At 35.6% G+C, this 20,138-nt stretch overlaps 1 protein-coding gene across 1 annotated transcript; it reads left to right on the top strand.

Annotated features, from left to right (window-relative positions):
• The first annotated feature begins 2,267 nt into the window (after positions 1-2,267).
• Positions 2,268-19,247, top strand: LOC139700913 (adenylate kinase isoenzyme 5). The gene is made up of 10 exons (XM_071599421.1): positions 2,268-2,325; positions 3,008-3,184; positions 7,545-7,655; positions 8,333-8,475; positions 14,507-14,689; positions 15,318-15,579; positions 16,262-16,542; positions 18,005-18,124; positions 18,222-18,386; positions 18,831-19,247. Exons 1-10 carry the CDS (start codon positions 2,268-2,270, stop codon positions 19,245-19,247), a joined length of 1,917 nt encoding a protein of 638 aa, XP_071455522.1.
• Positions 19,248-20,138: the final 891 nt, after the last annotated feature.

The following is a 20,138-nucleotide window of genomic DNA, read 5'->3' as shown; positions in this document are numbered from 1 at the left end:
CCTATGACGAACATCCAATGAAAATAAGATTTAGACCACTACACGGAAAAAATATGAAAAACTGCTGCGGAAAAATTAAATGTAAAAAATTTCCTCTGGGGAAAGAAGGAACTATGACCACCGAAAATCCGAAATACGTGATTTTCATTTGCACATGCTTCTCTGTGTTTTTTTGCTAACGCTATCTCGCTTCTCAGTTTAAATTATTATTCACATCCGCGAGACTTTCCTTCTAGATATATATATATATATATATATATATATATATATATATATATATATATATATATATATATATATAATATTGGATATAATCAAACATTTCCAGAACATCATTCCGCAAGGTAATAGTTCTTTCATTTATATTAAAACTTAGAAGGGAACTACAAAAACCAGCACGTCAATATATCTGGCCATTCACGTAGGAAGTCATTGGAAATTCCTTTCTTTTAAAAGCTCAAGATTTGAAATATATTTACAAATAAGCAAAACGTTTTCACAAGATCATATTTTTGGAGAAAATATAATATTTGTAAGGAACCTGAAAATTACCTTTGCTGAAAATTTTCAATTATTTCTACCATTCAACATGTAATTTTCTAGTCAATTAATAATGCAGAAATTCCACGTAGACTATGTGCGTTATTCAATTGTAATGACGCATACTAGCACTGACTTCTTTGGCTAGCTTTTGTAAATGAAATGAGTAAATTTCGCATTTATCAATGGCGACCGTCAAGTATTTAGACTGGCATGAAATGCAAAATAAAGGTACTCCGCCAAAAACGTGAGGTTCACACTATTATTGCAATTTTCAGAGCTTCGCTTATGCTTGAATGCTTTATACTCATTAAATTACGATTATATAGAATTTATCTACTTATTTCTTATCCCATTTAGATTAAATATATACACACTGGCATCGAAAAAACGTTGCAGGGCGGGGAATTACATGTTCATTTTTTTTTAAATTAACTAAGTTAACTTTTACATGTTCATTTTTTTCATTTCATGTATTTTTAAACAGTTTACCCCGATTCTTGTGGGCAGGTAAGAATTGGACGTATTCCCACGATTATGTGCTCAAAATGTTTTATGCTTAGCGGGAAAGAAAGAAAAAAAGAAAACGTTACTGGCTGAATCCCACCGCTGTGAAGTTGGTCACGAATAAACAGAGACGAGAATTTGATGATTTATGTATCGTAGTTCCGCATTCGCATCATCATCAAAATGTGAGAGAATCTAAAATTACTGGTAAATTCTGTATCTTAGTAGTTCAAGCATCATTCAATTCTACTATATTTAGTAGATTTAGTAGATATTATATTTACTAAAGAGAGACATTTTCAGTACGTTTTAGTATGAGGTGCGTGTCAGTTTTACAAATTCTATCCTTACTGTTACGAATGATTTAAATTTGAGAGAGAATAATTTAGTGAGTTCCATTTAAAATGAAATTATTCTACAGGAAGCCAGGTCAAGCCAGAGACTTGCCCTGGAACCCTCCGGTCAGTAGTCGAACGCTCTACCTCCTGGACTACCACGACCCTGGACAATATATATATATATATATATATATATACATATATATATATATATATATATATATATATATATATATATATGTATACATATATATATACACAAATAATTCCACTTATATCTAAATAGGTTTTATTAATGTTTTACAATAAATTACATATCATCTTTCAAGAATGTATTTCATTCCTTTGGTGAAGTTCACTGTAATCTACACATTTATATGTTTCCTATTTTTCTATTGGAGCGAGATTGAGACCGTACCGTCCCTTAATTTACATTAAATTGAAGATAATCAACAACAACCTATATAAAATCTCAATTCAACAAAATATATTTACTAGAGAGATCTTTAACTCATGTCAACAACGTTACGATCCAAACGCTCCGCACTTAGTATTCACCTACGAAGAAATTCTTAAGACCTTTCCGGTGACTAATTGTCTTACATTAAATAAAAAAATCGTCAATTTTTCCTTTCTCTTCTTCATTAAGGAATAGATTTCCTCTAATGCAGCCCTAAACGGTTAACACCCTCATGTTGCCGAGGTTTTTACAGGGAGGAGTTGACTTTTGAATAAGAACGTTGGACGTTGAATAAGGAAAAAAAGGAAAGATTAATGAAAGCTTTGATTAAGAAATGCATATTGTTTACATTTGATTTTGAATAGCGTGAAACTTTGGTAATTGAAGCATAATAATAGCCGTGGATTGGGGGCTTTTGAGATATGGGGCGGATAAAGTTGGAAAAGGTAACACGGACGGAAAAGAAAACAAACCAAAAAGGTATGGGAAAATAATTGAGTTCTCATAGCAGAAGAAAGGAGGGCGGTTTTTTGTAATGCCTAAATACCACACTATCCCTTATAGGTAGTATGAATGGACATAGTATGTGTTACGAGAGGATTCCCCGTTTTTAATGGAAATTTACCGCTGTCGTATTTGAAGTAAATTGTTTCTACCGCGTTAACTGACTCATGTTTTACTTTGGCCTCAGTTAATTTTACTTTGGCCATTGTTTATTAATTTTTGTGGCTAGGAAAATTAGGAACTCCAATTGTTGTTTCTTTTAACTTTTATGAGAATCCGACTGATTAAGTAAACATTGCAATTATTAAATGAAGAACACAATGTATCTTTCCACTGTCCTTTATTCACGTACAACTAGTTTCAACGCTTAATCGTCATCATCAGGTACCAATGAACCAGGTAAACATGAACTTCCACAAAGTTGAGCCGGGATCAATTGAAACAATGCAATAATAATTCATTGATAACTAGAGGATATATCCACGGGTAAAAATATGTATTTGAAGTTATAAACAGGTAACCTTATTTTTTTATAAAAGCTAGTGTGTATCAGACCATTAATAATGCAATTTATATTAAATAAAAGGAAGTTGAGAAATTATGAGAGTAACTTTATGCAGAAGGAATTTTTAAGGGATCTTAAAATTTGAATCAACAGAACAGCAAAGATCGAGTACCCGTGGAGAAGACAGCAGCGAAGACGACGACGACGATTCATCCCGAGCCCCGTCAAATACGACGAATAGGGGAGAGCAATCTCCAGGTCAGAGGGATGTCGGAGTCGCCAGCCAGGTGGCTTTCGAGGCGCCGAGAGTCCCCGTCATATTTGTCCTTGGTAAGAAATTACAACAAAAAAATCTATACCTTCATCTCTACACCTATTGAGAAAGCATGTAGCAAGCAATTCCAGGTATATTTATCCCTTCGTTCTCTAGTGATTGCACTACTGATCAAAGTCATTCTCACTGGCACAAATGGCATCAGAAATCTGGACTTCAATAATGAGGGGCAGCCAAATTAAAACCGAACAGCCGCTACAACAACCAGTCGGCGCACTAGGAACATACCCCAACAACTACATGAGCCTGTAAGTTGTCACTACGCAGTTCTAGTAAAGCGATGGCAGTATCGAAACGTAAGAAGCTAGCTTCCAGCTTTTATCGGACTGTGTGTTATGGTGGGTGTTCGGTTTTCATTTGACTTTCCCTAATTTACATACATTTAAGTAAATTTCAAACGTCCATCCTCAAAATATCATCATCTTCGAGTTAAATCTCAACAAATCAACGGTTCAGCGATCATGACACTGCGTATATAAATGTGAACAAAAATTCGAAATGGAAGAAAGCAGAAGTCTTCTACACGGGACTAATGGATAAGTCAACAACCTAGGACAAGAGCAATTCTTACTTTTTACTAAAACGGCGTGCACGACAAAAACAGGTATTCAAATTAGTCATCAATGATGGCTGTTTATTAGTTTTATTTAAAAACCATGTTTCCACGAATTTTGATCTCTGGGTACGCTAGTTAGACAGATCAATCGTAATTTTCACCTTTAATAATTCATTGAATTAGATTAATGACGTGTAAATGCGATAAAACACGAAACATAAAAAGAACAGGAGTTATTTCCAAGAGTATAAATAATTGCTCTCATAGTAGTAGTTTTAGCGGAGGCGACCGACTGCTAAGGTCGTTTGCGCCATTAGGGATGGATGGGAAAGGATGGGTGGAGAGAAACCCGGCATTAGCGTACTTTTATCGAAAGGCGCCAAGGGGTCCGCAATTTAACGTCCCATTCGACGGACGTCGTATTCACTCTAAGTGCTCTCCACACATCACCTCAAGTAGGGATCGGGATACAACCGAAAAAAAACTGCGGACCTTCAGGATTCGAACCATGGCCCTCTCGGTGTGAAACCTGTACGTTAGCCACCGCACCATGCCGATCCCCTTAGAGAGGACGATAAAGAGGAAGACGATGAAGTCACAAAATATAGGCTTGGCTACAATGGGAGGTTAAGTAAATTGTCAAGCAATGAAATCATCAACTTTTAAATTGACCATTTATCATCAAATTTTGAAAAATACCGTCTAAATAGTGACCTCATAAGTAGCCATAATGAGTGTGTTTAACTACAGTTGATACCTTTTGAGTGCATAAATTATCAAATTAGGACAAGGGCTTAACCACATTCACAAATCGGTTCCCATTAGATCATTGAAGCTATGCTAATTCACAAGCCGGAAATTTTGGCCCGGACGGAGGTTGGATGGGTAACCTCCATACCTTAACTGTGGTGATCTTGTTCCCTGTCTGCACATGGCAGGCAGATTAAGCTTTGGTTGGCACAATGGACTAAGAAGTCCATGTGTCCTAAGTGCCCGCGGCTCCTGTCCAAACCAGTAATAACCCAAAATAATCAAGTATTTGAAAAGCAGATGTAGTAAATTTTATTGGGATAATATGGAAGATATATTTTAAAATACAATATTCATCGTGTCTTTAGCTCTGAGAAGCCAAAAAGAGAAGCAATAGCAATGAAGAGAAAGTTAAAAATAATCCTCGCTTTCATATATTAGCGAGTCTGCTGTTTCCTTGAACTCACTCTGACAGTTTTATTGATATAACTCAAACAGTTTTCTTCCTTGCTAAACTAGCCTTTTTGTTAGCACCAAAATACCAACTAACCAATTTATATTTACCCAAATTTCCTAGAGCAGAATTACTCTGTGATTACTCTGCTCAGAAGTATTTTACTATGAATGTCAATTTCATAAATGTGGTTCTTCCGTAGCATCGGAAAGGATACCGAAAACTAAAATAGCTTTGTGAGAACCTTAAAAACTTTTATTTTTGTACAAAATAAACTTTTCGTATAAATGATGAAAATTTTCGTACAACCTATTGCAATTAATGTCACTGTCACTTTGAATTTGGAGTGATAATCGAGTTTTTGCTCTTTCATAAGCAGATCAGCATATTTTTATCTAAAGAAAATTGCTGAAAACATGTTAATAGTACCCTAGGTGGGAATCAGACCCGTGATCTTACAATATTTCAACTATACAGACCACGCCATTTAGTAATGTTTTTGCGTCAATAATCACCGTAAAATTAGATAATCTCGATTGAAATTACATATTATTTTTAATTTTCACTGCTGTCACGTTAACTTCTAGGATCATTTATTGTCCTATAAATATATAAATATAGGATATATTGATGATGATGAAGCATTCACGAGAGCAATAAAACACTCAGACGGCACAATGGCACAGAAAAATAAGCATAGAAAACATGTAAAAGGACACTCACATTTAAGATTGTTTGAGCTTTCGGCTTTCTCTTAGGCCTTCTTCCAGTCGGACTGGAAGGTTTCGGGCGGAGGGAATGCGAGGGATGGAGCAAGGGCTGGTGCGGGACGTGCTGGGAAAGAGGACACGATCAGGAGAGGTAAGGATCTAGTGGTGACGGCTCATCCTGGCAAATTCGAACGATCAGAATGCTGATACAACGTCTGTACCAAAAGTAGTTAGACTTTTTTCCGAATAGACGAACGGACGGGCGGCGGTTTCTCTGGCTGGGTTCGGAGGAGGGGAATCTCAGGAAAAGCTGGAGGCCGATGGCAGTTGGCTCCCGGCCTTTTCGGAGGGCGGATCGTTTGTTTGCGAAACCTCTTTAGTGTGACCTCGTTGAGCTCCATCATGAACCGGTAATTGGAACAGCGTTACGCCAATAAATTTTTCGTGAAACAGGGCAAAACCATGAAATGATCAAGGTAGCTTATAGTGATAACACCATGGGTAGATCGGGTGTTTTCGAGTGTTACCAGTTATTACGGGAGTGTAGAGAAGATTTTGAAGACGCTGCACGTTCAGGACGCCATTTGACCTCAAAAAGGGACGAAAATCTTGCAATAGTGAAGGCTTTACTAGACAGGGCTATTTATTTATATCGATGTTTTCATTCAAACTTAACTTTCAGGAGTAATTTAGCGAATTAATATTATTAAAATGAATGGGGACAGACATGTATCATACAACTTTTAGAGAATTAATTCTTCAGTGACTTATTACCTTACTTACACCGGAAGATATGACCAGATTCAGTTGCACAGGTTTACTGATAGTGGCCTTACATAAAATACGTCATCAAGATCTACGCTTTCATGTTAGAGGGTTATGGCTTTCTACAACATATTTTTCGTGAAAGAAAGATGAAACGCTAAAAAATCTATAATGTCTTGCTAAAATAATTAATTTTCCAAAATAAGTAGTTTTTTTGTACTTTACAATATCAAAATCCACTCAAAATATCTCAATGTCACCAGATGTCCTTGCCACTTTGTTGCAAAAGGTAATATATCGGTAGTTTGTAAATTAACCGACTGTGCAATTCTAATCGTACACTATTCAGCGTACATTAAATGTAGGTATTTTTTATATCTGTAAGTTGATATATTCTAAGAATATGAATAACAATGCACATAATTTTTCTCAATTCAAATTAATTTTACTTCCTTAATCCAACTCATTAATTAGGAAAAATTGTTCTGTATATATGGGTTATCACACAAAACCCAGTGCTATCATTTTACTAAATTACACTAATTTTCCCGAGGCTATTGCTCTTCGATTACACGAAAATTAGGCGCGCTTGCAAAATAATGTACATTAAGTTTATGATCATTTCACGGGTAAAGAAAAATTATTTACTGTTCATGCGATTTTATCATGCGCAAACAAGTTTGTTTATGATACTAGACTTACAGAATATTCTTCAATCGCCCTTTAAGATTTAATTGCTAAATTTTAGATTAAGTGAAAATACAGGTCAGTTCACATTCGTATCATTCGTGTATAAAATTAATTTAATTGCTAACATAATCCTCCGATTAATAAAGATAATATTATTTTCATGATTTATCATCCTGAATCAAGTCTTCTTTTTCCTATCAAAATAAAAATAATTTAATACTTTCTCCAGTGAATTATATTTTATTTTGTCGATTGTAAAATATGATTGCACTTTTGTGAAATGAAGATTAGTTTCCCTTTTATCTTTTGCGCGGCACTTTTTTTTAAATACCAAACGGGAAAGAAATGTGTTAAATGTAAAAGAAGAACAAAATACAGGGTCTAAAACCGGCATGATATGCGATATGCTATTATAATTTTTAAATTTTTAGGTGGTCCTGGAAGTGGGAAGGTGACACACTGTGACAATTTGGTTTTAGAACGACCAGCTCTGGTGCACATCAACATGGCGGATCTACTTCAGCAATATGCCGTGGGAAGTGGTAAACAAGCTTTATTTTACAAATTCCTAGAGTTTTAGCAAGTTCTAAAAGTTTCTAGAGCTTAAATACGCTGAATTTTTTTAGGTTATAATGATTGCTGATTTTACCAGCTCTCTGAACTAAATAAACTTTATGTTACTCTTCTGACAGTATTTCTCCATATTTTTATTAATCCCTCTATGTTTGAAGTTCATTTACGATATCAGTTCCCCAGTAAGTTTCCGTGATTAAGTTGGCTTTTGAGAAAATTAAGTAAATATGGTAATTATCATTGCTGTTTTAAAAAATTTCATCCAAATTAAATAAGGAAAATATTAATATTACGTGAAATGGATTTTTACCCCTCTCTTTTATTTAAATATTTTGTAATTCACTTTACTATTTAATTTGGTGAACTAACGAGTTAAAATGTTTACAGGTAGACACATAAAAAGAGTTTCTCGCGGTTTTCAGTAATAATTTATGGTAATTTTAAATAATTACGCCGAAAAATTACCCTGCCAAAATGGTTAGGGTTTATTAAAAATATTTTCAAATAAGAATTTCAACACGTAATTTCAAGTAGGCCCTTACACAATTAATTCTTTTCTTTAAAAAAACTGTGGCGAGCTAAAATAAAAGGATCAAATAAAGTGGCAATACTATATTGATTCATTTCATATTTCTATGATCCATAGATGTGAACGATATGGGTGAATTGTCCAGCAAAACGGTGACAGAAGTTCTAATGCTAGAGATGAAGATGGCTACAAATGCTGACGCTTATTTGGTATCAGGATTCCCTAGAAACATGAGAGATGTAGTGGAGTATTCTGAAAAGGTAATTATATTAAAAACGACGTTATATGGTAAATAAATGCAGTCAAGGGAAGGTAATTAGTGCAAAATTTCGTATAATTAATACCCTGAATTGATGATATTAATATCTACGCTGAATATTTGGGGAGGGTACGTTGAAGTGAGGTTAAGGAGGTGTTGTGATATTTTATTTTTCAAGACTGTCAAGCATTAGCATTCACTTCCCAAGTAAACCTTTGAAATTGCCCGGGGTTCTCAAAAATTCCTTATCTCCCTCATTCTCATTCTTCCAAAAATGCTATTTTGATTGGACAATATTTTCATTTCAATGCTAATATCAGTTTTGAGTTGTTTTTATTTCAGTTGAAACCGTATGGCAAAACTCGGGCGAGGATCTTTGTGGGCACCCGCCACACCCCCTAATGAGTAATGTTCTGCTTATCAGCTATTTGACGCAAACATAAACAAAACAGCCTATATATATAAAAACTCTATACATCTGGGATTTTCAGTTCTGTTTGATATTATTTGACCGTGAAGGATATGTGACTTGTTACACAAAATCTTTCTTTCGCAAATAAGTTATGCGTGACGCCGTTTACTTATGCAACCAACACTACATTGATGTGTGGTGGGTGGTTTTGTTTTCCTTCCGCCTTGAATAGAGATTCATCAAACACGAAAAAATAGATTTCCTGAGAGGCCTGTGAATCGGTAGGGATGAGAGATGATGTTTTATTAATGAAATAGACCTATTCATGAATCCTTGAAGCAGTTCATGTCCTTCGTTTTCCCTCTGGAAAATCGGAAGACCTTGCTCTATTGGAACAACAGTGAAAATGAAATTATAACACGACTTAGAAATCTCAGTAAGGATGGATAGAATGTACAATGCTAAAAATTATTTTAAAATTATCGACCTGTCATTTTACATTATATAGAATTAAAGAGATGATTTTTTTCAATGATAAAATGTAAATGCGCAATTAAGTTATATACTGCAATGCATTAAACGAAGAATTTGACTAATAATTTGGAACTTCCTACCGATACACATTCAAAACTGGTCTCTGATATTTTCCTGAGTAAAAATATTTTTTTAAATCTGAACAAATACATTACATGGTTTCTAGAAAACAAAACTAGTATACACATTTCAATATACAGATATTACTGATTTGTGACATTACTGGCAAATAATAGTCTAGTAATAATAAGACTAATCTCGAGAAAGGGAATGAACTTCATAAATAATTTAGGAATGATGTTTTTCCAAAATTGGATCTAGACACGAAAAGAATTTTTTAAATGAGAAATGTTGAACTATTAACTGTAATTTCGACAAAACCTGTACCTCTAGTTAGTATATTACTCCATGTTTTAACGATTGAATGAAAAATGTGTTACAATAATTTATCGTTTTTCCGAAATTATATTTTTGGGCATTTCTGGTTCACGAGTGAAATTGAATGTATCTATGTGCTGAAAGAAGAACCCATGCTAGTCTGAAGCAAATTCAAACGAAATTTGTGCATTATATTTGGTGTGAGAGGAACACACACATACACGCAATTTGAAATTTATTTATTAGCAAGGATTGCAGTATATTATATTGTTGAACATTTGATTTATTTTTGAAAATATACAGAAAATCACCGTTGCTGCACCCGGTAGTGATTGCTTGCGGTTTGAAATACTAGTTCCTTAATAAAAATGCAATGTCATGAAATGTGAGGGAGGCGCAACTTTCGTAAGAATATGTGCATCCTGAAATGAGCCATTAATGATAGATATCTGAAGTAATATTTCCTCAGGCATTAAAGGGTTTTTTTACTACACTGAAAAAAGAAAAACAAAGGGTAATATTGAGATTGATGTGGTGATTTACGGGGAAAGTTAATCCCTCGTTGCTAATTAGATACACATCAAAAATACTAAGGCGTTCACATTTATACTGGGGCGGGGGTTCCCGAATAGGTTTATAGGGCAATTAATCCTATTGCCAGAGACCGCATTCGGGAACTTACAAATACACACTGGTTAGCCCAAAGGGGTTTATGGGGAAGTTTGTCCTTCGCCAGGGACCGGCTTTGGGCTACCTTAACAACTTCGGTGTTAACTAGGGAGAGACCGAATAGGTTTGCGAAGACATTAATCCAGACGCCTGGGGCAAACTTCGGGGGAGCACACACTCATACACTCAATCTGGTATTACAGAAAAACAATACCAACACTCGGGAATATGAAGTGGACATAACACTGGATAGCGTTGTCAACACCTAAAATGATATGGTTCATGAATCAAATGGAAAATAAAGGAAGAGGGCAATATAACACGTATGAACTAGGGAACCCACATTGGTGTGAAAAGCGAATACGCATAGTTCAACCACTTTGTGGTCGAAACACGCGTATCCGGTGAAGATCTTAGTATTTTGAATGTGTGTCTGATCACAGGCGAGGGATTAACTTTCCCCGTAAATCACACACCAATCTCAATCTTTCCCACTTCTTTTCCTTTTACAGTGGTGTTAAAATACCCTTTGCGCCTTGAGGAAGTATTATTTAATATAGTCTGTTTTAGAAAAGGCTCTAAGAAGCTCAATTTATACCTCGCAATGACGGGAATATATACCAAAAACGTTTTGACTCACAAGTAACTTTTTGAGTCCTTAGTAATGATTTAGTTGCTGACAATTTCTAATGACATTGATATTCAAAATAATGGCCATTTGTATCCAATTCATTCGCTTTAGTACTGTATAAAATAAAATTCTAAACACTAAGTCAATTCGGTGATGGGACAATTCGTATTTAAAAATACGATAACAATGCTGCTTTTATTTCCCTTAACATGCTCAAAAATCTGTTTTATATATTATTAATAATTGTTAATGTGTACTCAGAGATTTTAAGGAGGCTATTATTAATTGATTATTTTACACTTTTCAAGAGAAAGACAAAACATTCACTTACAATAATATAATACTCGTGCCATGATCTTAAAAAAATTCACCTGCTATAGTTTATCCAAATAGCCTAATGTTACTGATGGAGGGCTTCTATGTATCATAAGAAGGAAAGCGAAAATGCATGCTCTCGTAAAGGAGGACACATTTTTTTCTATCTCATTTTTTCCTGCGATAAATTGACATTTCTACATATCAGGAGCTATTACGAAATGAACGTCTTTTCAGCGGTGAAACATCCATAAGTTGAAGCAATAGATATCGCCGAAGTGATGATCAGTGCCATCTCTTATGCGTTTAAGAAGTTAAGACGGACAACTCAATGGATCGATCTGTTTTAGAGTCGTTGCTTAGTAACGATATTCGACCGGTCACGGACTCATTACAGCTGGAGGTTAAGAAAAATAGTTTCAGTGGCGTACTCTCAAAATCCTCGGAGTCAGTTTTGCAAGAAAGAAGAATATCCTCAGATGTTTGTTTCTTCAATTTTATTCTTACGAAATACATAACAATACCAACAACAAACCAAACTCCTATACTTATATAGAATAAGGAATTAGGCGTTAAGAATTTATCATCGATATCTAAAACGGTAGATATAAGGGACCACTGATTGGTGGATACCTATGAAAATAATTTACTAATCACAATATGAAATATCCCATAATTTTTCCAGATAAAAACAGTTAATAGCATGTTACGCTGATTTATGCTATATCCATTATATATTTTATTTACGTTTCTGTACTTGGTTATTCCCAAGAAAGTCCATACTTCCAATAAATTATAGAATTACGGGAATTATTATGATTAAGCACTTCCAAAATGTACTTTAATTCCAATAATACTTTAATCCTAAACTGAAATTATCCAAAAGTTCAAACGAGTAGAAGGATTTTTCCCGCAAAGGAAGTGTTCGTCTATTTTTTCTTACATATTTTTTCTATAAGGCCAAAGGTATTTCTATCCATTTGTTGCATAAACTTTCTATTTTCGTGTTTACATTACTAGCAGCCATTTATACTCAAATCCGGACTCATTGAAACAAAATTCAATTCAAAACGCACTGCTCGGACTCCGAGTCATTTTCTTCAAATGCTTAGGATCAAAGACCCAGGCTCCTACTTGTTGAAATACCCGATAAGAACGAGAAGAGCCCACGGTGGTAATTCCAAGGTGTAAAAATATCATAAAAATATTGTTTCGTGACACGGGGTGCCTCACTCTCTCCCACCTTTCCTTTCGGTCATTTATAGTGACGTCATGAAGGAAGCATGGGGTAGGAAGAGCACGACACGCAAAGGTGAGGAAAGGGAAGGTTAGGAGAGGGAAGGACGGAGAGATGTACCTGTTTAAAAGAGGGCGAGAGTGTGACCATTTTCAGTGAGGAGAAATCGATCAGTCAAACATCCTCAGGTAACTTCCATTGTCGACTTTGACCATGACCCAGAAATTTTCGCCTTGTTTTTCACGAGTTCAGCCACGTAGATGTAATCATAGTGATAGTCAACCTCCCTAGACTTAATAAAAAACCTAGCTAAGCTATAATATATCTGGATTATATTCTGATATATCTATCTATATATGTGTATATAAATGTATGTGTATGTATATATATATATATATATATATATATATATATATATATATATATAAACATATAAACATATAAACACACACACATGTATGTGTGTGTGTGTGTGTTTATATATATATATATATATGTGTGTGTGTGTATGTGTGCATATATATACACGCACACACATTATTATTACATATATCTAGTACGAAAGTCACACGGATGTGAATACCAATTAAAACGAGGGAACGAAATGGTGCTAGCTAACAAAAATATGAAAAACACATAAAAAAGGACACTCACACCTATTCCGAGAATTTCGACGGCAAGACCACCTTTCTGTTCGTATAAGAAGGCGACCGTCGAAAATTTCAGAATACTCCTGAGGGTCCTTTTTTATTTGATTTTATATATTATTGTTGATTTGAGTTTAAAATCCGTATAATGACAAATAAAAGTATTTGTGGATAGCACGAAGAATTCGCTAATTGTAGCTACTAATTGTATCAAATATAAACATTTGTAGTGATTTAACGCCTCGGAAATGCCTACCGACTAATGCAGGAGTGATCACGAATTCCTGTAAAGTGATGTAAATGAATTGGCCGATTGGGTAATAAATAATAGTAAGGATATTTATGTTAAATATAAATCCATCACAATTAGCAATACGGAAAGCTTTACCAAAAGGGATACTAAATTTCTGTAAATGTCATCCCTAAATATGATAGCTGTAAATACTTAGGTGTTTATTTAATCAAGGATTTAAGGTGGACGTTATTGCCAAGAAATCTTTTAAAATGGTGCATTTGGTAATGAGAAACCGCGAAGGGAACAATGGAGCAACTATGGAGAAGACGTATAAAACCCTAGTAAGAGCGATTTTAGAGTACGCATCACTAGTATGGGACTCACATGAGGGTTTTTCTGTATACTTAGATAAGGTTGTCGTTGGAGAAGCACAGGAGGACTTAGAGCGTGAAAAACGTTAAAAATACTGGCCTGGGAATCTTTCAAAATAAGAAGAAAAGGAAGCACACGCTGCGGGATATTCTATATGATTACGGAAGGAAAAGCTTGGAGATAATTATGGCAGGACGTCGGAAATTCTAATTTTATAGGGAGAAATGATCATAAATACAAGTTGATATGCCGGGCGGAAAGAACAAAATTTAAAAATTTGCATTTACCAACAAAATGATTATTGACTGAAGCAGCCTACCTGCAGAACTCTTCAAGCCCTACTCAAGGAATGTAAACATATTTTTTAAATGTGTAAAATGTTTATCAGATAATTGCATTAATGTTAATTTTTTGCATGTATGTAATCCATGTAAAATTGAGTGTAAACTGAATGTATGCTACCACCTGATAACTGCCAACTTGTAACATTTTCTTCAATAATTAAATAACCTATTGCAGCTGCAGAGGAATTTTAAAACTATTGTGCATATATTGTGCATTTAATTTAAAATTAATTGCTGTACGCTACCATCTAATTACAGATTAAAGTAGTGAACGGCGTCGTTTTGGTGAATTGGAGGCGGAAAGTCCTCGAACGTCAAGTGGCATATGGAGCCAAATTGGGTCACGTGGTCCTTCGCATTGCCCGAATGGAGCTTCGCTACTTCTACCATCACACCATCTCCGTTGCAGAGTATTTTGATCAACAAGGACTTCTCTTAGCAGTAATTATCAATATAATTTGTCTTCGGCTGTTGAGAATCAATCAGGGGAGAAAGATAAATGAAACCTTTGGTATTGGGATGTATTTATCTCATTCAAAAGTCTAAATTCAGCTAATTCTTCAAATTAAGCAAAATATAGGGTTAATAAAGCAAAGCAAAAGCGGTCAATTAACAAGACCTCTGAAAATGTCTTAAATGAAATATAAAACTTTCAAGTTCTCATGATGAGTACAAAATAAAAAGTGCTGCGCCATTCATTGCTTTCAGTTATCAGTTTGTACAAATGACTATGATTTAAACTTAAACTGTAGCTTTGAAAAATGGGGCCCTGAACTCCCTTTGCTTAAAATTTGGTTGAGAAGCCATAGATATATTGTAACCACATTCTGATTTGCCTTGAATACCACATAACTTTAGTTATGCTTTCATAGGATTTCGAATAATGAAGGTGTTCGATAGAAAACGAAAGATGCCAAGAAAATTTGCCCAAAGTGGGATAAACCAATGTATCGTTACTATCGATTAATGTTAAAACGAAAAAAATGTCTATACGAAAACGCGGTCGTTCATTCCTCTTCACATATGCATTAATGGAGCAGCTTTTATAAATCGCTCACTTAATTTTCAGGTAGACGGAGAACGGGATCCAAATGAAGTGTACTCGGACTTCAAAGCTGCAGTTTACCGACTCCTTGATGCGGAAGGTCTTGCAGTCAGGGTCGCAAATAGAGCCTCGCGAGAACAGAGCGAGGAACTGAGCGTGCCTGTTGTGACTCATCACCATGCGATAGCGAACGTACGCGATGGTCAACCGCCCAGAGCTCTGGCTGTGTCAGTGGAAACTCACCAACCTTCTCGGACTCGCTATCCACCGGTTATTTGGGTTCTTGGTGAGAATGAAGTTGGAAAAGAATACTGTAAATCGAAGCACAACGGGAGATCCTTCCCTTATACGTGTAGGCGCCCTGCCCTATATATCCATTGAATTTCTATTCAGTCGACGCAACGGATGTGATAAAAATCACTCCGATGACTAAGTGAATTCATTTGTTTAGAAATTGTTTCAAATAATTTGCCCGTGAACATTCACCACCGTCTCTAGTGCAACTTAGTCCTGATAAAACAATAGATATTTAAGGCTCAATGGAAAATATAAAATATATATTCGAAAAATCTTGTTTTCACAGTACAAAGAGACCTTTTATAGCAACAAATGTGGTCAATGATCATGATATGAAAAATGTAATGCCTGTTTAGCCATGTACATGGGCAGGTGCCTTGTTTTTCTTAACATCGACACCACAGCGCATAAAATGTCCTCCTCGCTGCACCGAATTCTTTCATCTTGTGGGAACCGAAAGACTTTTTGTTTTGTTTTTAAACAAAATTGTAAATGTAGAGCACGCTAAGGAATACTAAATATAATGGTATTCGAAACAGGGACACAGCCATTGATAAAACTGCTCTAAGCAATTTTAGGTGGGAATTTCGTTTTTTTATAAAAATAAGTTATAAATGATAAGCTTTAAACCTCCAGAAAAGGCATCGATGGTTTGATTACATTTTCTTCAGGCGGTCCTGGAAGCAACAAGGCTTCTCTGTGCAGCCGAGCCCTTCGAAAGGTAGGAAATTTATCGGCAGAATGGATCCAGCTCAGCATCGGGCGTACTCTACGTGCAATGGCCCTCCAGGACGGCTCCATCAGCAACACCACGGACAAAAGATCTTCGATTAGGCTTCTACCCTCGTCACGCACGCCTTCTCCGAGGAATTCCATTATTCCCGCGACTTTGCCGAAGAGCAAGCACCCCCACCTGAGGCCTCTCCTATCCTCGGGAGAAATGGCACCAACGGTACGCAACATTATCAACAGTTATCCAATTAAATTACGCCCATTTCCGCGATTTTGTCCTACTTTTTTGCTGTTTAGCGTTATGTCCAAATATGAATTTTTCCTGTCTAGAATTACTGACGATCGAGTATGCCTGAACCTGTATACTTGCATATGAAATTCCATTTCATGCCAATTCTTTCCAATAGCTTTCCTCCACCTAATATAGTGGCTATAAGTATAATTAACAATTGGCTTCAAAGGCGCAAATTTAGCACGTACCTTGTAGGTTATCTTAAAGTGATTTAATTTCAAATAATTTCTACATATCTGAAGGCGAAAAAGACTATGTCACATTTTTTAAAACTTGAATTCTCAACATGAGTCAGTACATTTTACTAGTATCCACGTTTTTTAATTATATTTGCTACCAAAAAGGATGATACACAAATGCCCCTCGACTCACCGAAGAGGTGTGTGGCAGGGAGGGAATACGCCAGTTGCTAGAGCAAGGGATGAGGAAGGGTGTTTCAGGGGTAAGGGAAGGGTATTGAAAACATCTAGTTAAAATTCCTGAAAAGCACGTGCAAGGTGGTTATCAGAGAGACCACCCACACTGATGTGAACACACTGTACACTGGTGTGTAGATTGGTTTGCACACCAATGTTTACACAACACATATTAGCACCAATTTTAGCTTTAAATTAATGTTTATTTTACCCACCAAAGAAGCTTCCTTTTATATTGAGTACAGGGGAAAAAAATAAGCATAGACCACTTATATGCAAGGCCACCACCATACTAAATTTCATTAGCCTATGGCTAAGCAACTTGAGATCCCAACCCCTGACGACACAGGTAGAAAAAAGTAACCTACTCATGGCAGCAGACGATATGAGGTGTCACCCCCATGGAGAGAGATAAAAGGAGAAAGTTGGGAGCTTGAAAGTACTCCAAAAGATGCTTAGAGTGTGTTTGAAGATGCATTAGATGTTATTTCAGTCATGCAGGAAGGGATTTGTTAACAAAATATATGAAATCAGCTGAGAATGAATGCAAGTGAAATTATTTATTTCCTAGACATTGCTGGTAGCAAGCAAAATTCTTTCTGGTTATAACCCTACAGTTAATGTGTCCTCATGTATGAAGGTTTTATTGAATCACTCTTTCTTTCTTCCTCTCTTTTGATAACATTTCATTTTGCAGTTCATAATAGAGTAAATCTGTACTTCTTTGCTTAGGAAAATACAATTCAGGCATTATGATTGGTTAATTTTCATGCAGGCAGAAAAATTATCAAGTTATGTCACTATATTTGAAAATATAGACCCAAATATAATGTTAATAGGAAAAGTTGAGAATCCTGACGGAATGTTTTTATTGATAGAAAAGATCCTTTCAACATCAAACTAAATTCTCATTTCTTTGGAAATAAGTTCCCCTTGATGCATAAATTGTCTTAATATATGGTTTTGTCTTTCAGGGCGACATTGAAGCAATACTGGAATTGCAAATGGAAAGAGGTGCCAGGGTAGGGGCGAAAGGCATCCTTATTGATGGTTTTCCACGAGACTTAAGCCAGCTAACCTCATTTGAAACTAAGGTCAGTGTAACAGTTGAACACAAATTTAGTCAACAACTACTTTGCCACCATGTCAAGGTTAATGAATCATGAAATTATTTCTATCCACATGGAACAGTATGGACAACAGCCTATGCTAATACTTCTTGACTGCTCAAAACTACAGCTGGGTCGAGGCCATTTGGATGACAATGTACCTGCATTTCGTCGAAGACTTCAATTGTTCCGGGAGTTGACACTACCGTTGCTCAAAATGTTGGATCAAACAAATCGGCTAATAATAGTAAGTGTTGAACAGTGAAATACTTTATTGATAATTTTAATTCAATGTCTTCAGCCTTAAAAATCAAATATTCAAGCATTCTGTGAAATAATTTGACTGTAAAATGGAAGTCATGCATCAAATACTTATATTTTACTCCCTTCACCAACTCATTATCCTCTTCGGCACCCCACATAACAAAAATAAAATGCCTCCACAGTTTACCCTCTAAATTATTACGAGTACCTCCCCTGCCATTTCATCAATGTTTTCCTGTGATAATCAGAATACAGTACCTGCTAAAAATTAAAATTACTTTTCTGGCATACCATCAACTCTCAATGCTATACAGATAAATTTGATCTCATTAAATGTTATAATACCTATAATATACATTAAATATGAGTTTGAGTTTTGGGAGTAGCTCCTCACAAGTGGGGTATTTTTCTATGATAACCTAAATAGGTAGATGGAGACACGGATTCCCCTCCGGTTCAGGATAAGTTCTACCAAGCAGTCGCCCAGCAAATCGCTCAGACAAGCAGAAATCAACAAACAAGAGGTGAAGGTAGACAAAATGTGCATGCAAATGGTTTTATTGGGAGACCAAGCACAATCCTGACACCAGTGGCATCTGTCCATACACTCAGGCAACGAGTAGTGTTGGAGAATATTGAAAACGACGTTCAGAGTGGAGAGACACGAGTAGAAGGAAGAATTCATGAGGCAAGAAATGGAATTGGGATTCGTGGGATAACAAATGGAAAGCAAATTGCAAGTGGGGAACGAAGAGCAATGGGGAATGGAATCACAAGAGTCCTACATCAACCACCGCCACCTCCATATCAAGCTAACTATGCACTGCAAGACTCCTACATATAAGAAATGAGTGTGAACAAAACTGATGTCAAATACCTTGGATTACAGGGTTTGCTTAATATAAGTGAGTATTTTGATTGATTAGCCAACAAAAAAGAAGACTTAGGGTCTATTCTGGTCAAATATTCAGTAGCCATATATTTTCTTAAAAGGTTATTTTGCCAACTTGAGAGAGTGCTACAATTTCAAGGGAGAAAGTGGATAATATGTCATCAGTTCACAAGCAGTGCATCTGTAGTTTTCAATGTCTGCCATGCATGTTTCAATTTCTCTCTGAGCGCATTCAGAGAGAAGAGTAGATGTTAATCCACAAAATGCTCCAAAGGCAATTAACTTTGAAACATACAGCATCAGGAAACCAAAAAAGCCAGTGATGCACACACTGCAGTTTAACTAAGGCAACATTTTTAGGACCTTTCTACCAATTTTGGGACCAAAGTATTTTGCTAACGAAAGAGTGAATTACTTAAAAATCTTCAGCATGGGAGATTTTTTAAAACTTTAGCGTAAAAAAAAACTTTTTAACATTGCACAATACCACAACTGTGTGCAGAGGTAATGTGCTCAGCAAGAGGTAGTGTGGAATGGAAAAGTGCTCATTGCGAACTGTATTCTGGAGTACAGAGTATGTTGTTAACTGATGTTGAAAAAATTTATAGAAACTTCAACCAACATTCAACACCAAGGATAAAAACTTACTCTGTTAAAATGCTGCACCATTCAATGGGAGAGGATTTGTAATTCTCAGCTGCAATTATTGGTAAATTTTTCACCATAAATATACTGCTTCTTAGCAGTGTCAATGCTATCCATGCATTTAAGAAGGCATAGTGTTATTTTTCTTGTATTTCCTAGAAAATAAATAAATACTCATTTAAAATTTGGATCTAATTC

Source organism: Hetaerina americana, unplaced genomic scaffold, assembly GCF_022747635.1.
Source record: "Hetaerina americana unplaced genomic scaffold, ioHetAmer1.1.p SCAF_1, whole genome shotgun sequence".
NCBI classification, from domain to species: Eukaryota; Metazoa; Arthropoda; class Insecta; order Odonata; family Calopterygidae; genus Hetaerina; species Hetaerina americana.
This window is presented reverse-complemented; position numbering and strand designations above follow the sequence as displayed.